The 24850-nt window shown below is 53.2% G+C and overlaps 11 protein-coding genes across 11 annotated transcripts; 8 read left to right on the top strand and 3 right to left on the bottom strand.

Moving 5' to 3' along the window:
- Positions 1-497: 497 nt before the first annotated feature.
- On the top strand, positions 498-2717 carry PG998_002014 (glycoside hydrolase family 47; the record flags this gene model as incomplete). Its single annotated transcript, XM_066868832.1, has 6 exons — positions 498-674; positions 793-1051; positions 1134-1306; positions 1384-1695; positions 1734-2471; positions 2535-2717. 6 exons carry the CDS (start codon positions 498-500, stop codon positions 2715-2717), a joined length of 1842 nt encoding a protein of 613 aa, XP_066737247.1.
- Positions 2718-6474: 3757 nt separating this feature from the next.
- Positions 6475-7622, top strand: PG998_002013 (uncharacterized protein; the record flags this gene model as incomplete). Its single annotated transcript, XM_066868831.1, has 2 exons — positions 6475-6525; positions 6585-7622. 2 exons carry the CDS (start codon positions 6475-6477, stop codon positions 7620-7622), a joined length of 1089 nt encoding a protein of 362 aa, XP_066737246.1.
- A 1807-nt stretch (positions 7623-9429) lies between these two features.
- Positions 9430-10408, top strand: PG998_002012 (uncharacterized protein; the record flags this gene model as incomplete). The annotated part of the gene is made up of 4 exons (XM_066868830.1): positions 9430-9634; positions 9747-9775; positions 9835-9978; positions 10034-10408. 4 exons carry the CDS (start codon positions 9430-9432, stop codon positions 10406-10408), a joined length of 753 nt encoding a protein of 250 aa, XP_066737245.1.
- A 794-nt stretch (positions 10409-11202) lies between these two features.
- Positions 11203-12350, top strand: PG998_002011 (TPR domain-containing protein; the record flags this gene model as incomplete). The annotated part of the gene is made up of 2 exons (XM_066868829.1): positions 11203-11930; positions 11951-12350. 2 exons carry the CDS (start codon positions 11203-11205, stop codon positions 12348-12350), a joined length of 1128 nt encoding a protein of 375 aa, XP_066737244.1.
- Positions 12351-12607: 257 nt separating this feature from the next.
- Positions 12608-13395, bottom strand: PG998_002010 (uncharacterized protein; the record flags this gene model as incomplete). Its single annotated transcript, XM_066868828.1, has 2 exons — positions 12608-13233; positions 13329-13395. 2 exons carry the CDS (start codon positions 13393-13395, stop codon positions 12608-12610), a joined length of 693 nt encoding a protein of 230 aa, XP_066737243.1.
- A 356-nt stretch (positions 13396-13751) lies between these two features.
- PG998_002009 (uncharacterized protein) lies at positions 13752-15891 on the top strand (the record flags this gene model as incomplete). The annotated part of the gene is made up of 2 exons (XM_066868827.1): positions 13752-13980; positions 14042-15891. The coding sequence occupies 2 exons, from the start codon at positions 13752-13754 to the stop codon at positions 15889-15891; spliced, it is 2079 nt and encodes a 692-aa protein (XP_066737242.1).
- Positions 15892-17298: 1407 nt separating this feature from the next.
- PG998_002008 (uncharacterized protein) lies at positions 17299-18463 on the top strand (the record flags this gene model as incomplete). Its single annotated transcript, XM_066868826.1, has 3 exons — positions 17299-17608; positions 17656-17874; positions 17940-18463. 3 exons carry the CDS (start codon positions 17299-17301, stop codon positions 18461-18463), a joined length of 1053 nt encoding a protein of 350 aa, XP_066737241.1.
- A 902-nt stretch (positions 18464-19365) lies between these two features.
- On the bottom strand, positions 19366-20109 carry PG998_002007 (uncharacterized protein; the record flags this gene model as incomplete). Its single annotated transcript, XM_066868825.1, has 3 exons — positions 19366-19484; positions 19575-19702; positions 19928-20109. 3 exons carry the CDS (start codon positions 20107-20109, stop codon positions 19366-19368), a joined length of 429 nt encoding a protein of 142 aa, XP_066737240.1.
- Positions 20110-20468: 359 nt separating this feature from the next.
- PG998_002006 (sybindin-like family protein) lies at positions 20469-21433 on the top strand (the record flags this gene model as incomplete). Its single annotated transcript, XM_066868824.1, has 4 exons — positions 20469-20480; positions 20622-20740; positions 20840-20962; positions 21064-21433. The coding sequence occupies 4 exons, from the start codon at positions 20469-20471 to the stop codon at positions 21431-21433; spliced, it is 624 nt and encodes a 207-aa protein (XP_066737239.1).
- Positions 21434-21861: 428 nt separating this feature from the next.
- On the bottom strand, positions 21862-22815 carry PG998_002005 (uncharacterized protein; the record flags this gene model as incomplete). The annotated part of the gene is made up of 2 exons (XM_066868823.1): positions 21862-22467; positions 22525-22815. The coding sequence occupies 2 exons, from the start codon at positions 22813-22815 to the stop codon at positions 21862-21864; spliced, it is 897 nt and encodes a 298-aa protein (XP_066737238.1).
- Positions 22816-23549: 734 nt separating this feature from the next.
- On the top strand, positions 23550-24769 carry PG998_002004 (uncharacterized protein; the record flags this gene model as incomplete). The annotated part of the gene is made up of 3 exons (XM_066868822.1): positions 23550-23688; positions 23742-24030; positions 24091-24769. The coding sequence occupies 3 exons, from the start codon at positions 23550-23552 to the stop codon at positions 24767-24769; spliced, it is 1107 nt and encodes a 368-aa protein (XP_066737237.1).
- Between the last annotated feature and the right edge of the window lie 81 nt (positions 24770-24850).

Raw genomic sequence — 24850 nt, 5'->3', positions numbered from 1 at the left:
ACCACTTAGACCTGTGACGAAGGAGCCTAGTTTGATATCAAAATGGCAGCAACTGCCAAACGGAAAATATCACCGTAGCAATCCTCCTCAATGCATTCAATGGTTGTCGGCTGGCGGCGTAAAGGGGTGCCGAGCCTCCCGCAGAACCGCGACCGTGCGGGCTAACGAGGCCCGCCAAGAACGGAACCATCCAGCCTGGCCCCAAGCAAGCACCTGGCCTTTATGGTGGTTCAGTGCAAATAGTTGTCGATCTTCACAGCGCTATCTGCCAGCACGGTGCATGTCTCCCTTCGTGCTGGGTATGAGGAAGCTGTTGCACACCACTATCAAGTCTGCATCTCGTGTCCCGGTCTTCCTCATTCCGCATACCTTCAGACGTTCTTCTGTGGTCCTCCGCTTGGCACCTAAGTAACTGAGAGCTATCGTAACCCTAGAACATCGCCGAGTTCCAGTAGCATTGCTCAGCTGGGAGGAGGCGGACCAAGAATGCTGCGCTGATGATTCGCGATCCCTTTAATATCCACCGAAATCCTGCGTCTGGCCTTGCGATTATCCGGGCCACTGCCACGCGAGCCGCCGCGGACCTCGGCGAGAAGGCTGTCGAGGCCAGCATAAATGCAATAGAGAAGGGCAAGCAGGCCGTCGACGATATGGCTTTTTCAATGCCCAAGAACGTTCCCTCCTTCTCCAATCCACAGCGCCAACTAGAGGACCGAGTCTGGGGGAACGGCGGCCGATCAACCAACTTCCTAAACCCCCGACCGAAACGCCCTACCGATGTACAAAGACAAGCCCTACGCCTACCCGCCCTCGCAGCGGTCGCGTCCCATCTGGCGCCGGAAGCGCGTCATTGGCATTTTCTGTCTGGCTGTCATATTGCTCTACCACTTTGGCGGCTTCTCCAAGCACCACGATACCTTCACCTCGCGTCCTTCATGGAGTTGGCTGAAAAAGAGCGACTCAGGGGCCAATGTTGACTGGATGGAGAGGCGGGAACATGTCGTAGATGCCTTCAAAGTGAGCTGGGACAGCTATCACCGTTATGCATGGGGTAAGATTGACTATCCGATTCCAAGAGGCAGATCTCCCTGGAGGTATAGGCCGCCGACTAACGCATGCGCCTCGCTTTTTAGGACACGATGAATTCCACCCGATCACGAAGAAAGGCCGCCAGATGGTTCCCAATGGGATGGGCTGGATTATCGTCGATGCGCTGGATACTATGATCCTGATGAACCTTACCTCCCGCGTCGGGCAGGCAAGGGAATGGATTTCGAAAGATTTGTCCTACGACCAGGATCATGATGTGAACACTTTTGAAACAACCATCCGTATGCTGGGGGCCTCTTGTCCGCCCATTACCTCTCAAATGCCTTTCCGCAGCTGGCGGCCCAGAAGGATGATGACCCTGGCGCACCAGGCGAAGACCTTTACTTGGAGAAGGCCAAGGATTTGGCGGATCGATTGATCACAGCATTCGATTCGCCATCAGGTATCCCCTATGCCAGCGTCAACCTGGCCAAGTATGAGGGCCTGATTTCTCATGCCGACGGCGGGGCTTCTTCCACAGCTGAGACCACCACCCTTCAACTGGAGTTCAAATATCTGGCCAAATTGACCGGCGAGAAGTATTTTTGGGACAAGGCTGAGAAGGTTATGAAGGTTGTCGACGATAATGGTGTTGAGGGTGGTCTTGTTCCCATTTACGTTTATGCTGATACCGGCAAGTTCAGGGGGAGAATATTCGTTTAGGCAGTCGTGGAGACTCGTATTACGAATACCTCATCAAGCAGTACTTGCAGACATCGAAACAGGAGCCGATATACTTGGAGATGTGGGATGAGGCTCTGCAAGGAGTACGCGAGCATCTGGTCACTTATACCGAACCGTCAGGGTACACAATCATCGGAGAGCGTCCCGAAGGTCTGGAGAAACCACTGTCTCCCAAGATGGACCATCTCGTTTGCTTCATGCCCGGAACTATTGCCTTGGGAGCGACTGGCGGTCTGACGGAAGCGGCAGCCAAGAAACTCCCAATTTGGACCAAAAAGAATGACGATGATATGCGGCTCGCTCGAGAATTGATGCATACTTGCTGGGGGATGTACAAGTGGATGAAGACAGGCTTAGCAGCCGAGATCACCTACTTCAACGTCGCCGATCCTCCGCCGCCACAATCAGCGCCCCATGACCCCCCTCTCCAATTTGACGCGGACCCAGAAGCCGAGTGGAGGAAAGACTTCACAGTCCACAGCAACGATGTACACAATTTGCAGCGACCAGAGACCGTGGAGAGTCTGTTCTACATGTGGCGCATCACCGGTGAGAGGAAGTACCGTGAATGGGGTTGGGAAATGTTCAAGTCGTTCATGAACTACACTGCCATCGACGACGAAGGTGGTTTCACGAGTCTTTCGAACGCCAACACGATCCCTCCTGTCACCAAGGATAACATGGAAAGTTTCTGGTTGGTAAGTGACATGCTTTCCCTCGCGCTTTCATGGCTGTTGATCATCACTAACAACCTCCTGCAGGCGGAAACTCTCAAGTACTTCTACCTCCTCTTCTCACCCAATGACCTACTGCCACTGGACGGCATTGTCATTAATACCGAGGCACACATGTTCCCTCGGTTCCAAATGGAGCCGCTGTTCTCTACGGGCTGGAAGCGAAAGCCTAGAGACAAGGATGGAAAGATAATCCAGCCTGTACAATAGAGAGGAGATTATGGTGTTCATGAGCGGCGTTTGGGAAGGTTTGAACATGTTAATTGACTTTTTCCTCTCTTCAAAAAAGGCGCGTTACGCAAAGCCGGATATAGCATACGAGCTCATTTCGCAGGTGTGCCCCTGGAATAGAATTTAAACAAAAGTCCTGCGCTCTCGATCCTCCATGCATCCTTGTCAGGGGTACTGATCCTGCAAGTGTCTTTCCCGCGGAAAATGCGAGCGAGAGATCTTTGGAAGATGCATAATTCCGCCCCAAAACAAGGCGTTCAAGGCATCATCCAGGATGTGCCAATCATGAAGCGGAACTGCCAGCAGCTGCGGCTGAGATTATGCCAGTAGTCCAGCTTTGCCTTGCGTAGCGAGCCGTTGATTACACGCCAAGTCGGCGAATTATGCTCCTCGTGCTCATCCCAATTTGAGTGTTTCCCGACCTAGATATAGAGGTTTCAGGCGAAGATGCTGTGTCGTTTGGTAATGAGCCCACTTCTTCGTGAGACAGAACCCCTTGGGATCCTGAGTTCTCGAACCCCCAGATCCGCAGAGCCAAGCGGGCTGGCGTGGTTCAGATCTATGGAGCACCTTTGTTCACAGTAAGCTACTGCGCAGACCTATCGGCGGGCACTACCACTAGTAGGAATGGGAGTTGGGAGGTGTACGGCGAAGATGGAGGAGCCGAGTAGTGATTGTGAGTGTCAATCGTTATGACCAGCTACCCTTGGACAGGGATGATTCCGACGGCTATTCGTTCAGGATGCCTGACTCTTGCATTGTGTTGACTTCGTATAGGTAAATGGGCATAAACGAGGTTCAGCTCTGCCTACTTATACGCGATTGCTTGTTACATATGTGCTGAAATAGTCTCCATCCACGCTTCGCGGAGGTGGCCCCAGGGACGAACAAGCAAAAGAAAGGAATCAAGCCTCCTGCCTCCTTCGAGGAAGCTCTCTCTTTCAGGCCAATCGCGACACCATCAGGCCGTGGCCCGAATGAGAGAGCTCTGTGTGTCGTGTTTCCCCTTTCGCGGCGAGACCTAGGTTGCTCCCGCGATCCAAGCTGGGCAGCCTTACCGTAGAAGGCAAGGCCCCTTTGACTAGCCTCCCAGATGCGACGATGGCTTCGGACGGACGTTGGACTTAAGATCTCAGTTGGTGTCCACTTAGAGACCCTGCAGGGGCAGGGCTAGTCGCCGACTCCTCCGTAAGCCGCCATCCCCACGCGGGTAGCAAAAGATCGCCAGGTCCGCCGGAGCTAGCTTGATCTGTAAAGAATACCACTCTAGGTAACAACATGTGTGTTTTCCGTCCTGTAGTTGGTTATGCAGGATGCCAATGACCAGCAAAGGATGCTTACACATCCCTCGTTTGGTGTAAACGCCCTGTATGCCGTAAGTCACTGCATCATCACGACTGCCAGGACATTAACGGTGAGGCTGCCTATCCAATCGATGCAGTCAGCACACGGCACACTTCGGTCCCGGCAGAGTAGACGTCGAGAGCCACCATCCGTACTACGAAAAGGTCACGGCGACGTTCCTGCAGCCGCTTAGCCGACCCAATGAGAGCCCAGAAAGGAGGGCCAGAAAAGAGGATAGCTTCGTTCTAGAACCGCCATCGAAGACGATTACTGCTATCCCGATATTAATTGAAAGCTGCAGCCTGCATAAAGCAATACTTTGGATAACACCGTCCCTCGGCCCAAGTATAGATAGGTAATTTTCGTGTCCATAGATTACATCTGCTTCCTTTTTCTTACTCGGCACAGTAATGGCATGGGGTTGATGAGAAAATAAGCAGCGAAGCACGGGGAAGGAAGGAAGGAAGAAGAAGAAAAAAAAAAAGAACTTACCCCATGAAAATGGTGCGGCACTCCACCCCACCAACAAAGACCGGTCTGGGTGGGACGCTATGTTCTCCCAAGCCTAAACAGAAGCTGCCTGTACTCGTTCGTGATCGACCTATGATACCAGTGGCTTGGACGATGTTGTTTCGTATGTTGTGGCCGTAGCTGGGATGTTGGTCCCTCGCCCTGTTGTCAGCGGTGTTTTCTTCGTATTTGAGAGCCCTTACATACATAGATCCGTGCAAAGCCTTGGCCTGCCAACACCTGCTGCCGATCCAACTGCCAGCGCGTGGTAGGTGGGAAAGAAAAGCGTCGCCTCGTGTAACGGGCCAATCCGGTTGATGGTGCATGTATTTCAGTACGTATCTGGCATCTCCTCCTTGCCTGTCTAGGGGCTCGGCTTCCGGGTAAAGTGCCAGCAGCCAACATGGATATGCCTACTGCAATAAGCTCTTGGCATTCTTTTTCTTTTCTTTCCCTAGGTCACTCACTTAGCTCCTGGATCCTGGGTGGGTTGCAGATACGACCTACTGCTACCTACCTACATCTCACATGGAGTTCTGGTTGGTTGTCCTTTGGCAACTAGGGCAGCCCTTGTCTAGAAGGATGCACGCTGGGACGCTGGACTTTACCACTGCATGGCAAGCTGGCTGATGAGCTAACCACGCCTGCAAAGTCCTTCTATCAAAGTCTAGATTGTAGAGGACTCGCCGGCCAGGTTACTTACAGTCTGATTTCTAGCACCCATCTCGGTCGGCCGTGGGTCACGATGCCCAGCAGGGAACCCGCAATCATGGTTTTATATCAAACAGAAGCCTCATAGACCATCACCGTTGCTAAGTGTGAATCCAGGTATAGTAAGTCAGTAGTACTCCGTCCACCGTCATAATGCCAGCTGCTTCTATCCGCAACAACTTCCAAGGAGGTGTGTAGCATTTCTTATAGAAGACCTTTTCTCCCGGCTGTTCACTCCTAGCTCGAAAGAATCACTGTTTGCTCGGCTCCCCTTTGTTTTCTTTTCTCTCTCTCTCTCTCTCTCTTTCTTCTCCATCCATTCACTTTATCTTTTGGGCTGCTTACTTTCTGCATATGACTCGCTTGCTTGGGTCTCTTGATCCGTCCCTTCGCTGGAAACTCCCTCGTGGGCATAAACCCCGGTTATATTCAAGGCAGGGTGAATTCAGTGGCACCGTTGCACACAACCCATTCGTCACGTCTACCCATTTTACCGGCGTCGCGCCCATACTTGGTGGGAATGTCCGGGGAGATTCCCATGTAACCCCTGCAAGCGAATATCGATCTCAACCAGGCCGACATCTCATGATTCGGGCTCCACCCCTGCAGCATCTATTCTCTCGTTTCTCACACGACCCAACCCAACAGCAGGTTGTGTTGGGGCATACCTAAGCGTTTTTCAAGTCCCTGCAGCCGCGGGCCGTCAGTACCAGACAAGCCTCTTATTTTAGGCAGTTCCTACTTATACCCTCATTGTTCCGCGCCTGGGTTCAAATCTGCACCTCATTTCGGTGCCGCTCCCTGTCCATATACAAGCGCGCCTCCGCATACCACCACATACTTACTCGTATCAACCCGAGAATAGCTGCCATCAGCTCGTCAGGACTGCATTAGAGCCCCTGTCTGCCCAGATTACTTGTTTTTTTTTCTTCCTTCGTTGAGCAACCGCATTTCAAAATTTGAGCTGGCCTGACCGGAGATCGGAACTGAATACGGGCTTCGCTGCACGCCTTGTGTGACACCGGGGTCACCGCGAGCGACTAACTGCTTCTACTACATCGTACCAACGGCGCTGCTACTTATCCTGCCAGTGCATACCGGAGAGATCTTTAAAAGCTCCCACTAGCACACCGGGTCTCGAGGTATTAGTGTTCCATCGCTATCCGTCACCATGGGTATCAACTTCTTCGTTAATTGGGCGTTATGGGAGCAAATGACCTTTGTAAGTGTGCACGCCCAATTTCCCCTCTGAGAACTTTACTGATATAGACATGATCGTAGGTTTTGGCGGGCAGTATAGTGCTTGTATTTTTAGCTGGTCTGATGAAACTGTGGTGGATTAATCGATCGGTGAGGAAACATGAAATCCTCGACGAAGAGAAGCGATCGAGGCTATCAGAGATGAGGAAAAGCGGTCTGCCTGTGGGAAAGAAAGCGGATATACCCTTCGGCGTGCGGGCGATCCAGAGTGGGATCCAGGTCGACGGCATTTGGATTTCAAGGCCAGGCACTCCCAACTCGGGAACGCTGGCAGCATCGATGACTCTAGCAGGAGACTCCGATGACGAGCCCAAGGGGAAAGAAAGGGCTATGTCTTCAAAGATTGCTACGCCTTCGCCGGGACAATCTCAAAGACCCAGCCCAACTGCGAGCACCTTTGAACAGGCCCATTCGCCAACATTAGGTCCCCAAACGACCTATAGGCCAAAACATGTTTCCAGCAGACCGCCAAACCGGTCCAACAACCACTCCAGTGCTGATTTGCAGAGGAACAGCGATGCCCTGAGAAACCTCGAGGGCGCGAGCTTACCCTCTCGTCAAGCACCCCAATCATATACTCCTACGACCTCGTTCTCGCAGGTCCGATCTCCCGTGGCCCCGCCACAGGGAGAGCGGACGTCCAGCTCATCTGACGAGGGCCTGACACTGGCCAACACGAGGCACAACAGCCGAATGGCGAGTCCGCTCACACAGACACCCCAGGCGTCCTCTCATGAGAGGGGAGGGGCGTCTCGAACCAGCTATTTCACAGCCCGCCAAGCGTCCCCCGACGACGCGCAACAGCGAAGACAGGCTGCGACGACGCCCGAGAACGAGCACCGGGGTGTTCCGGCGAGGTCATATTCCGGCGACGTCCACGCTAACCGGTCAACACGACGGGTCAATGCCGGCTTTGAGGTGTTGCCGGCCGGAACATTCGGTGTACCGTCACCCAATGATGACCAAAGCGACTTGGAGAGTGGTAACAGCAGGTTCCCACCCCCGGTGACAAACAAGCTTCACAAGAAAACTCGAAGCAGGTCGTCCAGTCGCGCCTAGGATGAATGGCAAGGCATGCCTATCATTATCATCAAAAGCGTTGTTTTCGGAGAGGAAAAAGGGATTTAATACTTGGGTCATGGGGTATAGGGTATGGGGCTTATCGGCATATAATACATCTGCATAAAACGGTGTAAAGTTGGCATTCTCACATGCATAGATTCTCCCATTCCTGACAATAGCTACGATAAATACTATTGCTATTTGCTGAAAATATGTCCAAGCAAACCCATTGCATTCTGTGTTACGATGGAGAGTCGTATCAACATCATTAATACTCTCTCCCCTCGTTATTTCCTATACCCGAGCACTGGCAGCAATCGCGAAATGCAATTTCCGGAAATATTTGAAATAATAAACGAGGCAGCATCGTCCGCATCACATCGTACATTCCTACAGTGTGTACTTAACTCCTGCCCAAAGGTGAGCAATGGGCCAAGAACGACTCCGCTATTTGTTTGTACACTTGGACAATGGGTTAGTGACGCCGTCTACCACGGCGACGTGGCAGTGCCTGCATCACCATGTAAATCGCACTGCATCTGGCTGTGAGACAAAAACCGCTTATCGTCTGCCTCGCAATGTGACTTATTGGCTATGGATTTCTTGTAATCCAAAACTAGCTGGGCAAGGTCTTGACCTCTGCCGAGTGCCTTGCCGTTTCTTCTTTCTGTCATTGAAGAGTTTTTGAACGCATGTAAGCTTGGCCGACTAAAAATCGCCGAATATGACGAGCTTCATCCATGGCACTGGCTAACATCCCGGCGCCCCAAGACTTGGTCAGCTCAAAGTCAGATCTGACGAAATCGATGCAGGTCCGCCTTTGCGGTTGGCGGAAACGGTGTGGTGGTAGATGTATGTATCGTAAATCCAAGGATGGCGCCAATCCTAAGCAGAGTCGGGGGGCTGTGTTTGGTGATCGTCACTGGCGATGTGGTTTCTTGGCACAGATCATCCCCGCCAAATCCAACTTAGCTCGGCACTGCACTGGCAGACTGGAGAAGAGATGCATTTCATTTGAACCCAGTCAGCAATCAGCCAGACGCTCGGGAAGCCGGAACACTCAGCTGGCCATGTTGGATTAGATCGGCGTTCGACAGACTGGTAGAGACCACATACTTGTCCAGTATCGAGTCGATTGTGCCCCGACAAGCACACATTGAGAGCCTCTATCAATGGGTGGCCTGGGTGATATGATCATCATCAGATGAACTTGCGACCAGGTGACAACCTTGGAAGGACACCAACAATAGGCTGGGCGTGTATAATGGAGTTACACTTGACGCCGAGCTCCGCGGCTGAGCTAGCAGCTACCCATTACCCATTGGGAATTTTCGGCGCAGAACACAAGCCTCACCTTCCTGGAGCAGTGCCTGGAGGTGGTGGTAGTACGGCACATGTAGAGGAGGGGATGATCATCGCTTCCTTGGTTGGGACGTTAAGAAGCCGGCTTGCGCTTTTAAACCATTCTCTAGTAGCAAGCCATTGCGAAAATCAAATCAACCGAATTCGCGAATGCATACTTACATCAGCACTCCCATCGTCTGCAGATTCGACCTCCCGTTTCCCGCCGCTGCTGGATTGTTTGAATTTTCTATATAAAAAAAATCCCTATTTCCTTGACTTGCTTACTTACTTCCCGCCCTATTCCGTCTAGTATATAGTGAGGCAGCTGATAACCCACTTCCCGTGTGCCTTGTGCCTTGAACTTAATCGCGACCTATCGAGTCACCCGTCAATCCGTCGCAATACAGTACTAGTACTACATCACCATCATCTCTGAGTCCGATTATCCAAACATTCGACAATGCCTATTCGCAATCCCTTTGCAACTCTCGTCACAAGGCGGCCAGGCAACGACGAGAATATTCGCCCCGAACAACTGTTACCGCCTGACAAGGACGCTGCCCACCCAGGTTTCGAGAGGGTAGATACGGTGGGATCCAAGGCCTCGTCGGCGTTGAGTATCCGCAGTGCGAAAAGCCATGACAATGGCGATTACAAAATGAGTGGTACGACAACACACTTTCCCCCAATGCGACAACGGCTACACGGTCGAAAGACCTTTCGAGTGCCGTCTCGATTATCCACCAGCAGAAACTAATTAACTTATCTGGACTGTAGTCGTCAACGACAGCGGTGTCTATCTTCCGGTACTTGTGCGCCCGTTGCGCCTGATTGGCGCCTGATTTGCTAACTCGTGAACATCCAGCCCTCCCCCAGCGAAGAGAAGGGTCTTTGGCCGAGGCGCCCAGCTGTCCAATCCCGAGCGTCCATGGATACTCGAAGTAGCATTGGCGACATTGAACACTTTTCGATTTCCAGAGAGTCGTTTGACTCTTACCGGCGCTCTTTTGTAAGTCGCAAACAAGGGTCAACCCAGCTTGCGTGGGTTTTAACATGCCATCCAGGATATCTCAGCGAGGTCCCCTGTAATTGTCCACGATCCTCCCCGCCAGAGCCTCGACTCGTCACGCTTCCCGCGCATGCCCAGGTCGGCTATGAGGGACAGGTTCTTCGACCCCGAGCCGCCCACTGCCGAGGAAGGCTTCGAAGAGGTTGGATTGAACGACGAGCAAAAGCAGCAGTCGCAACAGCCGGCCAGGAAGCGCGGTTTCTTTTCAAAGTTCTCCGACGCGACAGAAACCAATGCCCACAGCCATACGCAGGGCATGTCGCGCTTCATCCCAGGGCGCAAGAGAGCGCAGAGCGGACAAGGTGCTGAACTCGGCAACATGGAACGTCCAAAATCGTCGCATTCACAGGAGGGAGAAGAAATGCAATGAGTCAGATGACTGACTACGCAAGCCCGGGATAGATGAAAAACGAGTCTATGTTACTGGGGAAGATTTGTTTCTGCATATTCTCACGGCGTATAGGCGCAAAGGTATAGAGGTTCCGTCGTTGTCTGGAGAGCAGCCATTTCATCGCTCTATTCTGTCGGTGGCTTGCATATGACGAGTCACTCGCTACCAGCGTGTGGTTTTCTTCCTGAAGCACATGGACGAATTGATGGGCCCCTAAAGAGAGGATTTTCCAAAACTCTAATGATAATGAAACCGTTGGCATGAAATAAAGAACCAGAATTTCAACGTGTCCAATGATTCGAAAGGCCTCCTCAGCAGAACTCCAATAGAACGGTACCGCCGGCGTTTTGTTCCTCGGGCGGTTGTTGCTACCAGCTGAGCACTCTACGGCAACATATAGCAATAAAATTTGAAGACTTTTGGCTCTGTAGCATACTGACCCCTGATTCAAACGAAGCACATTGGTAATTCATCTGAACGCTAAAAACTGTCCATGTCCACTAGACAGCTAACAGTTATTCAATGATACAGGTGTGCAGCAATGCGTCTCCGACATTGTCATCACACCTCACGAGCATACCCCTCCAATGCCAAGACCTCTGCTAGCTTATCAATCTCTTATCTCTACCGCTCGTCACCATTTTTTTTTCGCGACCACCCCAGAAGTCATTGAGTGCCCAGTCAATTAAACTCGAAATTCAACCGGCGTTACTCGATACCGTCATCTTTGAGGCGGATCGCAAACTTGTACAATCAGCTTCTCTACCAGACCGATGGCGCCGACAAGACCGAACAAAAAGTCCAAGAAGGGCGACAAGGGCGCTGCTTCGGCCGACGACTCCAAAGTCTCCCCACTCCTCTATGTCAAGGCCGCCGAAACCCAACTTCAAGCAGGCAACCCTTCAGATGCTCTTGAGCTGGCGAAGAAGGCCCTGAGTCAATCGCAAACCGGCAGCGACACTGCCCTCGCTGCGCTGAACCTGCTGGGTCAAATCAACATCGAGATCGGCGAGTTCGAAACCGCACGGTCCTTCTTCCTCAAGGCCGTCGCCATTGATGAAGACGGCAGCCGGAGCGACGAGACGGGCGGTGGACCCGAGAAGTTCCTGTGCCTGGCACAGCTGAGCGAAGAGGGCGGTTTGGACAGCGTCAAGTGGTTCGAGAAGGGCGCCGCGGCGCTCAAGGCCCAGATCCAGAAATTCGACGATGTCAAGAAGCTGAGCGACGAACAAGAAATCCTGGTCGACGAGCTCCGCCAGAAGCACGCCATGACGCTCTGCGCCGTCTCGGAGATCTACATGACGGACCTGTCGTGGGAGGCCGACGCCGAGGCGCGCTGTGAGGCGCTTGTCACCGAGGCCACCATGGTCGCTCCCGACTTCGCCGAGACTTGGCAGACTCTTGCCAGCGTGCGCATTTCCCAGGAGCGTTTCGACGACGCCAAGGCAGCCCTAATACGGAGCCTCGAGCTATGGAAGGACTTGCCCACGGGGATCCCTCCGTGCCTGACTTCCCTAGCAGAGTCGGTTTGGTCAGACTTCTTATGGAGGTTGGTATGGAGCAGGAGGCTATCGAGGTCCTCGAGCGGCTGGTGGGAGAGGACGACCACAGTGTTGAGGTCTGGTATCTAGGAGGCTGGGGTCTCTACGTCATGGGCGAGAAGCAGAAGCAACAGGATTCGAGTGAGGGAGGTGAATGGAAATCAACATGGATTTCGAGCAAAACCTGGCTCACGCAATGCCTCAACCTGTTCAAGAAGCAAGACTACGAGGACGATCGTCTGGGCGAACATGCTAATGAGCTTCTTGCTGCTGTCACCAAAGACCTCGGGGATGCGCCCTCCGAGGACGAAGATGACGGAGATGATGGGGACGAGGTGTGGGAGGACGAGGATGGTAGTGACGAGGAGATGGGCGGTTGAAGATTCGGTCCTTATAGATTTGCTTCTTTTAATCGGTCACATGTAGGGTGTTAGATGTGACGACAACATCTTGGCGTTTCGGTCTGGCATTTAAAGGCGTTGGGAGATGATAAAAGGCATCTGAACAGCCTTCCCTGTGTTGTGGATCGCTGTATGCTAGGTAGTGTCAATTAGATCTACAATCGTGCATTCAACCAAACAAATGATGCGCCCTAAACTCCATGCAATGTTATCCGCATATTTAACCCTGTCTTTAATCATGTTGCGACTTTTAGTGACTCGACTCCTTCGGCCAAGCCACCTTCCTCGTCGTCTCCCTCGTCGACCTTACCAGCAAGACCACGCTCCCAGAGTTGTTTGCCTGTGAGCTTCTTCTCCTCCTTTCCTCTGGCCTTCTTCAGCTCGGCGAGACGCTCCTCCTCCTGGCGTGCGGCCTCGTCTTCCATTTCCTTCATGAAGCCCTCGCGCCACTTGATAAACGTCTCCCGCGTAACGGGCGTGCCGTGGAACTTCTTATTCTCCTCGCGCTCGGCCGCCAGCAGGACCTCCTCATGCGCGCGGGCCTTCTCTGCGCGTCGGTCCAGGATAAGCTGCTCGGCCTTCTCCTTCAGGGTCGTCACCAGCGTGAACACCATGGCCATGCCCAGGTTCTCCTGGATCGTCTCCTCGAGCCCCGACAGCAGGTTGTCTTTGTCGTTGGCGACGGAAAAAAGGGGGTGCGACGCCGCGTTCTGCTCCGGCGACAGGTCCAGCTGCGGCGCCTCGTCCGGGTACGCGTCCGGGTACTTGACGTGCAGGATCACGGTCGGCGGCTCGTCGGTGTCTTCGTCGTCCGGCGGGAGATCCAGCATGACCGAGATCCGGTATTCGGTTTCGGATATGTCTGTTGCGGAAAGTCTGGGTCAGATTGTTGACTGTAATCGGTGGATGGCGGGGTAGATGCTCGGACTGAACTAGCATAATGCTATGCCGACTGACCTGTGATCTCTTCCGGAAAGATGGAGTCCAGAACTTCACGTTCTTCGACCTGCTCTTCGCGACCCATATTGCAAAAGAACTTATGCGAAGTCTCCTGGAGATTCGTTTGTGGTGCGATACGTGTATCGGGAGTGCAATTGGAGGCTACTGGTCAGGCACTTACTTTACTTACACACGTCTAGCTTATAGTGGGCTTACAGGCATTGATGGTGGGGGTGCTGAAGACTTGAGCGGCAGCTTAGTGCTGGTCTCACCGCCCGGCAGTAATAAATTTCTAGGCGATAACGACCAAAAGTTTTGGACGTTATCTATCAGTAGCTTGGATAATTGGCAGGTAGCGAATGGCCAGCCCATTGAACTTTCGTATACCATTCATTACCCATCTTTTTGCTGCCACTTCTCAGCAACCCCCCCCAACTCGAGATGGCTCCCAGAGATACTGCCGCCGGATCGAAGCGCAAGAGCTTCAATGGCTCAAAGGACCAGTCCAACAAGAAGCCCAAATTCGAGAAGCGCCAGGCTCCCAGACCGGAGCCTGTAGTCGACGAAAACGACGATGACTTCGAGACATTCTCAGATGATGCCGAGGACGGTGGCGCCGCTTTGAACAATAGGAAGCCCGATGTATCCAACGGCGCTGGAGCGTCGAATGGTATGTTGCCGTCGTCCTTTTACCTGCATACTGTCGCCATACAATACTTACTCTTTACTAGGCACGAGTTCGCGAGAAGCCCACCAGAAGCAGAAGCAGATCGCGCTCGAGCGCAGAAACCAGAAGCCTCTGGCAGACGAGTCCCTACGGGCAAAAAAGCTGTGGGAAAGGTTACGAAGGAAGTCTCATGTGCCTAAGGAGGAGCGAGACAAGCTTGTCGAAGAGCTGTTCGGCATCCTCACCGGCCGCGTAAAGGAGTTTGCGCTGAAGCACGACACGGTCCGCGTCGTTCAGACAGCCATCAAATACTCCAACCCCGAAAGACGAAAGATGATTGCGAATGAACTGAAGGGCACATTTGCGCAATTGGCCGAGAGCAAGTACGCAAAGTTCCTGATCGGCAAACTTATTGTTCAAGGCGAGAAAGAGGTCCGGGAACTCATCGTCCCTGAATTCTACGGCAAGGTTCGCAAGTTGATCAACCACCCCGAAGCGTCTTGGATTGTGGACGATATCTACCGTGGCGTTGCTACACCCGAACAGAAGGCCGTAATGCTGCGGGAGTGGTACGGTCCCGAGTTTGCCGTCTTCAGGAGCTCTGGCGATGCTGCGACCACTTCCGAGCTGGCCGCAATTCTCGAGGAGCAGCCGAGCAAGAGGCCCATCATCATGAGGTATCTGCTGGACCTCACAAACCAGCTTATCCAAAAGAAGATGACTGGTTTCACAATGTTGCACGACGCCATGCTTCAGTACTTTTTGAACGCCAAAGCCGGCACCGAAGAGGCGAAGGAATATACTGAGATGATCAAGGAGGATGAGAGCGATCTGTTGAAGAACATGGCTTTCACCAAATCTGGTGCCCGCTTGGTCTGCCTTCTTTTGGCGCATGGTTCTGCGAAGGACCGCAAGCAGATCCTCAAAGCCTACAAGGACACATTCGGGCTGATGTCGACCGATCAGTATGGCCATCTCATCATTCTGACAGCCTACGATGTCATTGATGATACTGTTTTGACTTCCAAATCCATTTTCCCCGAGATGATTGGCAAAGGCGATCAGGACGATGCTAATAATCTATTCGTCCTTGCAAATGACCCGAATGGCCGTCTATCTATCCGGTATCTGTTCGAGGGCACATCGAGAACCCTCTTCGATAACAGCCAGAGTTACGATTTGGAGCGCCTGGCGGAGATTCACGAAATACGGAAAAGCACCAGTAAGAAGGACGCTGAGATAAGGAGGAAAGAGCTCATCACGGCTATGTCTCCATCTCTGATCTCTTCCATCGAGTCTTCGGCCCTGGATTTACTATCCACCCCCTTTGGCTGCCAACTAGTCATCGAAGTCTTATTCTCTGCTGTCGGTGACAAGTCCGAGGCCCTGAAGGCGGTTGCTAGCGCAGCTGGTGGGGACCCAGATGCAGCGACCGAGGTCGGCGAGGGAGAGGAAGCCAGCCCGGAAGGTGAAGCACAAGTCCACATTTCTAAGTCGTCCCATGGCGGCCGTCTCTTCAAGACGCTCATCGCCGGTGGACGTTATGACAAGGCCACCAAGCAAGTCAAGCCGGTTGACCCACCACTGCACTTCGCAGATATACTCTACCCAGTCATCAAGGATCACGTTGTATCATGGGCTACCGGTCCCAGTTCCTTTGTTGTCTTGAACTTGCTCGAGGCCGAAGACTTTTCTCATGCCAGTGAGGTCAAGAAGAACCTGAAAAAGGAGAAGAAAACTTTGGAGAAGGCAGCCTCGGAGGAGACCGCGGCGCAGCGAACCGCTCGTGAGGCTGCGGAGACGAGCGAAGATGGGGATAAGACGGCGAAGAAGGGCAAGAAGGCGGGAGCCCAGAAGGAAAGATCGGTCGGGAACATGGGTGCCAAGCTCTTGCTAGAAAAGCTCAAGAAATAGCGTACTGGGCAATACAAAGGACTCCGAAGGCGACAGGGTTTGTCAGCATTTGAAGCCGCGTTGCGCCTGGGTCTTGGGCGAAGTAATTCAATGTTCGAGTATTCTCTTTTAAAGCAATCGTTTGCTGTGGTACGGCTGACTGTTGTGCTTCGCGCATATGTCGCATGAGCCGACATGTGTTAGCCCATTCTACATGTATTCTGTCCGGGGATCCCACTGCCGAACATGGTGCTACGGCTGTTATTATGACTATCTTCGGAAATGAGTCTTGACATATGCGGTTCCCCGGAGACCTTCAGGGGATCACAAGCGTGTATGTCAGTTCGTCCCAGTAGTAGACGCCATGTCGACGGATTGTGTGTCCTGTGAAATGCTCGTGCCATTGCGTGTCCAATGTAAGTAGCCGCTTTTGGGTTCAAGAGGCCACAGCAAGAAGTGTGGCAGTGAAGCATGGGCATCAACATCGCCACGCTTTGTGTGTCTACAAAGCACTGCATGGTAGGGTCGGGCTTCAGAACGGGCCTCCCTCCCAAGACTGGGAGGTTTCTCTCCCAACGTTGAGGTGGGCTGTCGTCTACTGTTCCGCATCGGCATCTAACATGGACTTCGGCAGCAGTTGGGCCTATCCAACCTATGCGAAGACCTTGTCCTCTCTCTTCTTACTTATAGCCCAGAAGCGGGAAGCGGGAAGCGGGAACAATTGAAGTGTTCGCGGCTTGCTAGGTTGAAATCAAGGTCGCCCTCTTTCCCAATTTCTCCTCTCCTGCGTGACTTCCTAAACGGGAACATCCCATGGCACAAACATTTCGTTTGTGTGCTGTTCAACCTGCCCACTTCCTTCTCCTGCTTTGATTTCGTGCGGATTTCTGTTCTCCCTCATACTCCCTAGACCCTGCATTGTTCCCCTTCCAGTCTCTTCCCCTTCCCCTTCCATTGAGCGTGTAGTCTTCACTCACTTACCGAGCTCACATCCTCTTCGCCTGTATCAACCAACTAAGCAGTCTTCAACCACACACTGTGGATATTTTCTACTGCCGGCCGACTTGGTTCATGTTTTGGGACTGACCATTGCTGTTCAGAACCAGACTCTCCGTGTTCACCGTCACTAGGTTCGATTCGATTTTCTACACTTTATCCATGACTGTTTTTTACATACATTGGCGTCACCAAGTCCACCACCATTGGCTTCAGCGTCACCTGCAATCTTCATGATGGAGGGAGTAATGGAAATTGGTCATCTCCTAGGTAGAGATGGATCATGTCCGCGAGGCTATACATGGTATCATTGCCAAAACCCAACGTTCAATGGCTGTTGTTCGAGTAAGTACAATGAACCCTTTTGTTTCCACCTGACTAGCACACATGGTATCCGTACCCGTGTCTGACTCTCAAATTCTTGATACAAAAATGGCGACCGGTCGCCGACTAACTCGTGCGGTTCCAGATGACCCTTGCACAAACAGAGTTTGCGACAACGCCGTGCCCCCGTTGCAGCCCTCACCAACCGATGAACCAGACCCAGGCCCGACGACCAGCCTGACTGAGATTGCATCAGTAGGCCCGGCCGAGACTGCGAGTTCACCTGACACGACGGACTCATCGACGACCACATCTTTGGCGGACGCAAGCACCACTGATGCTACCAGCACCATTCCATCGCCGACAGCAACAACCGTCACTATACCCCATCCACCCCCGACCAACCCCCAGACGCTACGTCTGATAGCAACAGTACTGGTGGAAGTTTCACTCTTGGTCGCGCAGAGGTCGCTGGTATCAGTGTCGGCGGCGTCATTGGGGGCTTGTTATTGCTTTTCGTCGTATTCTTGCTGATCCGTCGTCGCAAGCTGGCCAAGCGCATGCCCTCATTTGTTGACGCACGTGGTGATCAGTTCGATGAGAAGCTCATGCATGATAATCAAAAGGCGGCAGTGGGTGGTCGCAGCGAGAGCCATGGCGATGATGTGTTCGCACCCTTTGGTGGTAAGTATCGAAATTGCACAACTCCTAAGCCGCAGATGACCTACAAGACTCACATTCAGTAACAGGAAGAGCGACTTCGCCGGTAAAAGTTAACGGGCGAGAAAGCACGGAACCGCCAAAGAGACTCGGGACCCCTCATGACAGCATGCTGAGCATCGGAGGACACAGTTCCATTGTGAGCCCCATCACGCCTGCCAGCACGGGACCCAGTAACTGGAAGGACTTCCCGGGCGGTCGAACAAACGACACTATCGAGGAGGAAAAGCCAGGGGTACCTGCTCAGCTTGATAGCAGCCCAGTTTACATCGAGCTGGATTCCAGAGAGACAGAGAGACCGGGTCTGACAGAACTGCCCACCGTATCAGTCTCCTCTTCGATACCGAGACCCAAATCTGCAAACGATGTTCTGAAGCACCCAGGTTTGTTGACCCCGGGGTACCGCTCAGTGACTGAACCCGTCACGCAATCTGAATCTGGTCAACATGGGCGACCTCGTTCCGACTCAGGCAACCCGCTGAGAGGTACTCTCAACGCGACATCTGCTGAGCGACAGTCCAATCGGCACGTCAACAGCTGGACTCACCTTTGAAGGTGTTTCTGTTGAAAGGTGTTCGTATGCAAGCTTATGCGCACGGAGTTGGTTGGCATCCACTGTAGGTGTGGGCTTTCATAAAGGGCACAGCCCAACATGAACCAAATGCATCTAACGAAGCTGTCAGCACGCTGGACAGCATGGGTAATCTCGATGAAATACACGAAAGCCATTTCCTTGCTTGCTCCACTCCTAGATACCCTGAATACACCGAGACTTCGTGTTGTAAAGCCAATGCTGTGAATTGGTTCAGGGGCTTCGCTTTGGGTGCGCGAATGAACTGATGGTGTGGTGGCGGATACACGCACCCTCTAGTTTATACCGCAAGCGGAACAGCCAGACTATGTGAACATCATACTGCGGGTTGACTGACCATGAGAATTGATCGACATCAAATGCATGCAACACTGATCTTCGATAAAGCCCGGGCTGTAGTGTTCTTGAAGAGGGCCACTACGCTTGCCTTGCAACATCGGGAGGCAGGAAAGGGGGACATTGCTCCAAATGTGTCACTGGCCCTGCGATCAACCGTCATAGGTAAAACCACCCTTAGACAATAAGAATTCATTTTATCATTCGGGTTGCCTGAAATGGCAATGAGGCCATTTCAAATCGAAACCTATCCTACGCCGTCCATGCAAGAAACAAAATGGTAAGTGTGTCTGGTCTTAACAACTCAGACTAACCGGATCACGATCTCCCTCGATCTTCATGCAAGTCTAATAATGATGACGGGGAACCTCGTAGTCGTAGAGGGGAAAAAGAAAACGCCAGCTTGTTGTGATAACGAGAAGGAAGAACGACACAACGACCAAAACCGAAAACTCAAGAAACGCAACCTTGACCTACCAACCCCTTTTTCTATAGATTCTTCCTTTGTTGATTCAGTTCTGAGGCTCCTATGTCATGAACTTGCTGATTTCGTTCAGTAGATCATCGAGCTCGTTGTCGCTGATCTTGTCCTGAAGCGATGGGATGAGGGTCTTGGCTTCCTCGGCGTTATCGCAGCACAAGGATCCTGTGCAAGGCTGCGTGTTAGTGGACCACCACCCAGAAAGAGAAAATGTATATGGAGGCGAGGCCCTGTGGTGGGTGGGTGAATACGTACCGAGCTGCGCGACTTCAAACTTGTGGAATTGAGGGTATGCACTCAGCAGTCGCTCCACTGCCTCGACGTTCTCCCTGTTCTTGAAGCGCGAGAAGGCGTCCAAGTAGTCGATCGTTTTGCTCAGCATCCTGTTGGCAAAAGAAGAGAAAGCGTCACATGTCAGCTACGAGAACAGAGAGGAGATAGTACAAAAGCACAAGATTCCTAACGCAGAGCATGCGGCCTCTCAGCCATCGCTCTAGAGACAGGCCAGGATAGATAGGACCGCATGCATGTTTCCCCATTAACCCGTCGCTCGTTCTCGTCCTCCTTCATGGGAATGAATGATGGGGGAAAAGAAAGACTAGACATACTCGGTCTCGTGCCCCTCACCCTTGAGCTTGTTTGTCGAAAGGGCGTTGAGTATGAGCGACGCCTCGGACAGCGAAAGCGTGTCGACGTCCTGAAACTCGCCTAGATGCAGTTCGGACGACGCCTCTTCGTTGCCGGCCGGCACGGGTTTCGTACGTGAGGTCTGTTGGTTGTTGGAAGACATGGTTGGCTGCGGTGGTAGGCGACGAACCCTCGTTCAGCGAAACCTCCTCTTTCTCTTCCTTTCTTTCCTGCCCGTCCGATAGAGGGTAGTGTAGTGGGTGGTCGGTTCGTGAAAAGAGCTGTTTCCTTTGGATGTAATGTCGCGCAGGGGAGAAGAGGCCGTGCAAAAGAAAAGCCGGGCGGGCGGTAGGTTGGGTTCTGGGGTGGCGCGACAGGGCAGAAGAGTCGCGATGGCAGCAAATGGGGAGGTTATCTTTTTTAAGGTTTCCCGGATGCGGCTCTGGCAGACCAAAGAGACCGGCGGACGCTAAAGCTGGGGAAAGCTTCCTTCCTTCCCTGGGCCGGATGTACCTTTGTACCATGAAGGACTTGGTGAGCTGCTGAGTCGCCGAGTCGCCGAGTCGCTGAGTCGCTCAGTCGCAGAGCCTTGCTTGGGCCGGATAAACTTCGGCCGGCGTTGGACTACCCGTTGTTCACCACAAGGCTCCCCCTACACCACCCAACGTTGAATAGGAGGTTGACGGCGAGCATACGAGGTGGATAGAAACAACAGCACCCGTCTTGTCGAATTCGGAGAACCAATATGAGAAGACCTTGAGGCAGGAGACTCTTATTTGCTTTTCTGCGGCCTCGTGACAGGCCTTGGCGGACAGATATTCCACATCAACATGTAAGGTCGCCTGTCCAACCCTGGTTTTCCCAACTGTCGACGATACTAACACGGCTTACAGGGGTGTTATTGCACTTCTCATCATCAACAAGGCCGGAGGTCTGATTTACAATCGGACTTTCGGGGAGGGCCTCAATCAGCTCAATTCAAACGACTATTTGGTTCTTGCGGGCACCTTTCATGGGTCTGTATCCTCTTAAGCGCCCCCCTGTGCGCGTTCTATTCTGATATCATGGTAGTGTCCACGCCATCACGGCGCGCCTGAACCCTCTACGGGAGCACCAGGCCGCCCACTACCACGCCCAGCAGCAGCATCAGCACCAAGCCAGCGGCAGCCTCGGAGGCGGCGGCAGCTCGGGCGGAGGCGGGCAAGGAGGGGCCCCTCCCCAGCCGGCCGGAGCCCCCCTCGGGGCTCGAGGTCATGGAGACGGAGAATTTCCGGCTGCAGTGCTTCAACACGCAGACGGGCACAAAGTTCCTGCTTTTCACCGACACCATGCAGGCCAACGTCGACGTCGCCATGCGCAAAGTCTACGATCTCTACGCCGACTACGTCATGAAGAACCCCTTCTATCAGCTCGAGATGCCTGTGCGCTGCGACATGTTCGACCGCAAGCTCAACTCGTACATTCGGGAGATTAATAATTCTCGTTGATGGACGCGCTCGAGGCTGTGAATCGTCGGCCTTTGGGCGGGGTTGACGATAATGCATCAGGGCATCAGTGAAACGTATGCATTTTATAACGGGGAGCCCAATGCATAGAAGCTATCCACGGAAGATATGCAAATTCTTGCCCCGGGCCTTCAGGAAAATAAAAAGGCCTTGGGTATAGCAACAGCACTATTCACATGTACGTGGTGCGCGATGGTCTAGGTGGCATAGGAAGAACGGACTTGAAAAGGATCCGTCTGCATGGAACGGCGTTAGGGTGCTTACTTGCGTGCAATGAATTTCGTCAATATAAGGAGAGCTATTCGTAAAGAATAAGGCTCTTCTGCCTCTGCTTTCATGACCAGTTCCTCTCTAGTCTATCCGTATTGTACAGGTACAAAGCAATATCTGAACGTAGAGCCCAAGACCCTTTATGAAGTGTCCATCTTGTCATCGCCGTCCTTCTTGGTGTCCTTCTTGCTAGAAGATCCGCCACTTGCCTCGCCATCTTCGTTCAACAGGGGTTGTCGTTCGTCTTCCTCCTTGATGCCTTCCAAGTTGGACTTGGAACCTGAGTCTCCATCCGCCTGGGTTTGTCGTGCCTGTCTGGCGTTCTCCTCCTCCATACTCATACGCAGAGCAAGCGCCAGCTCGGGATCATCGGTGGGGTCGAAGTCAAAGCCGAACTCGTTGCCGGCGCCGGACTCGGCACCACCGGCTCCACCGGCTCCCGCAGCGCCCTCCCCAAGAAGGATCGGGGAGGATATCAGCTGGTCGCTAAGCAACCTACCGCTCGGGGGAACTACGACCAGATGCGAGCTGTCGGGGCTCTTCAGGACGTTGTTGAATGCCTCTAGCTTCTTCTGGACGTCATCGTTGTCCAGGTCGCCGAATAACACGAAATCGATGTCCAGATTGCTCTTCTTCATCTTCTTGGCTAGTGAGACGAGCGACTTCTCGTCATCGGTGACTGGGGAGCAGACAAAGGCGATAATGCGTTGGCGCTGCGACTTGTTCTGGCGATGCTTCAGGGCTAGCTGCAGTCGGGGTTAGTCGTTTGCAAGTATCTGGTCCTGTAGATGACGGAAACGTACACTGGCGATCTGAATGCCCGTCGCGAGGTGCGAGGTGCCTGAGATCTTCTTTCTTGTCCGGTGCAGGCCCTCGAGGAGCTTGCCTCGTTCCGTTGTGAGGGTGGACAGGACCTCTGGGCCCTTGCCGCCCATGCTCATGAGACCGACTGACGACTCAGGATTCGACTGGGTGATGTTCTCGAAGATGATGTTGATGGCGTCGGCCTGGGCATCGAATCGGTTTGGTTGGTAGTCGCCATTTCGGGAGCTCTCGCTGTTGTCAACGACGATCATGACCGCTTCCAAAGGCATCTTGGCGGTCGGTTTGTCAACTTGGAGCTGACGACTGCAGAGCGGGGTGTTTCCTTGAAGTGGCGAAGAGCGAAAGTCGAGTTCGGGGGGGATTGGCTGTTTGATAAATGGGTTTGAGGGCGGTCTCCTACGTTGGGATTCGGTTCGGGGGAAGGCTGACGATAATGGACTCTAGCTGGGTTGGCCTTAGGTTAGGAAGAGCTTAATGGACGTCAGTAGGTTCCAGGTAGGCAAGGTACGTACGTACGTACGGAGTAGGCGAGGTAGCCTTGGGCCGGCGCGATCCAATCACCGTGTCCAAGCCAATGAACCAGCGCGGGATGGAAGTGGTGGAAGTCGGGAGATCGGGCTTTTGGGACGAAGCTCGGGCCACCAACCCTCCCCTGCAACCTGCAACTGCTGGGCCGCTGGGCTGCTGGGCTGCTTGCTGGGCTTGCGGCGCGTTGAGAGCTTGCTTGCACCACTAAAACCACCAAACCAATTTGTTTACTTCCAGTAACTCTCGTCCACTGATCGAGCCGTCGTCCCATTCCGCCCTGCACGCCTGCAGCTTCACGAAAGCCGTTCAGCGACACCAAAAACCCAGCCACCAACACGCACCTCTACCAAACCAGACGCACGATAACGAAGTCAAATTGGCTGCTGTCTCTCACCAGCACACGTATCGCCGCACCATTTCTGCCGGATATACATACGCATACCTGTCGACCCGGGCCCCAAGATACCAAAACAATATGGCGCCCGTGCAACCAAGAAAGCGCAAGTCGTCGACATCGCCAACGAGCACGCCGCGGAGAAGTCCGATCAAGAGGAGGAGAGTCGGCCTCACATTGGCTCAGAAGCAGGCTCTTATTGACAATTTGCAACTAGAGAGTATGCAACCCCCTAGCGAAGATAAGAAAGACGCGTCTAACCCGTCATTCTAGTTACCGAACGCGCTCGGAGATTGAGAGCCCAGTACAATGTCCAGGCGCAACAACTGCGATCTCGAGTGGAGATGCGTGTTAATCGCATTCCTACTTCGCTCCGGAAAGCCAAGATGGGCGAACTCCTAGCTAAGCACACAGAACCGCAACCATCGCGGCCAGCTCGCTCCACGTATGTTACTCGACCTCCGCCAGTACCTGCCAAGGATGGCACATCGCCCAAGCCTATTCCTCGGAAGCCCGTGTCTACGATTGAGTCTCATACCAGACGTCCTCATAATGGTTTGAGGTACGCAGGCGTTATTCACGAAGGGGCTGTCATGTTCGAAGTTTGCTGACTAGCATTTAGTGAGGAGATGGCAAGTGGCTACGACAAAGAAAATTCAGCTGAACCCATCGCAATCCCTAAGAAGAAATCGCGCGTCGGTGCTGTCGCTGAGGCATCATCTGTCCAGCCTAGTCACGTCTTGTCGCCCACATCAACCAATGCGCGTGTTGCGCCGCGGGCCGCTGAACGGCCAACCTCACCTGTCAAGTCTATGATAGGGCGACCTCCTTCTCCAGCCAAGAGCATTGCGTCAAAGTCGTCATCCAATATACTGTCGAACATGGTCGAAAAAGCAAAGGGATCACGCGCCGCAGCTGCGTCACGGAAAGCGGCCGCACCAGCAACTAGTGGAAGCGCTGCCGGCACGGGCACTCGTTCGAGGAAGCCCCCGTTGCCCGCCGCAGCAACGACGGCCTCTACCCGTGGAAGGCGGAAAGTCAGTGGTACCAGCGAGTCGAGTGAAGCAAGTACAGCTACTGTCGTGAAAAAGAGTACAGCATCTCGAGCACCGGCAACTAAGCCTCCACCGGCGACTAAACGCACAGTCATGGGTACGATCAAATCTGCCACTTCCAAGAAGGCGCCGGCTTCAAGGCAACCGCTGCACCTGCCAGCACCACTGGTAGGACATTGCGGAAACGAGCGTGAGGAATTGGAGCCAATGCCGCCCGCCTATGAAGCAGGAGCATGGCTCATGTAAATGAGATACGACGGATTGGGATGGCGTTATTGCGGATCACGGCGTTGGGGTTAAGTTACATCACTATGGAATTGCTACAAT

The sequence above is a fragment of the Apiospora kogelbergensis genome (genome assembly GCF_038363985.1).
Source record: "Apiospora kogelbergensis strain CBS 113332 chromosome Unknown utg000001l_segment0_segment0, whole genome shotgun sequence".
Lineage (NCBI taxonomy): Eukaryota > Fungi > Ascomycota > Sordariomycetes > Amphisphaeriales > Apiosporaceae > Apiospora > Apiospora kogelbergensis.
Note: the sequence above shows the minus strand (reverse complement) of the source record. Positions and strands in the feature narration are given on the sequence as shown.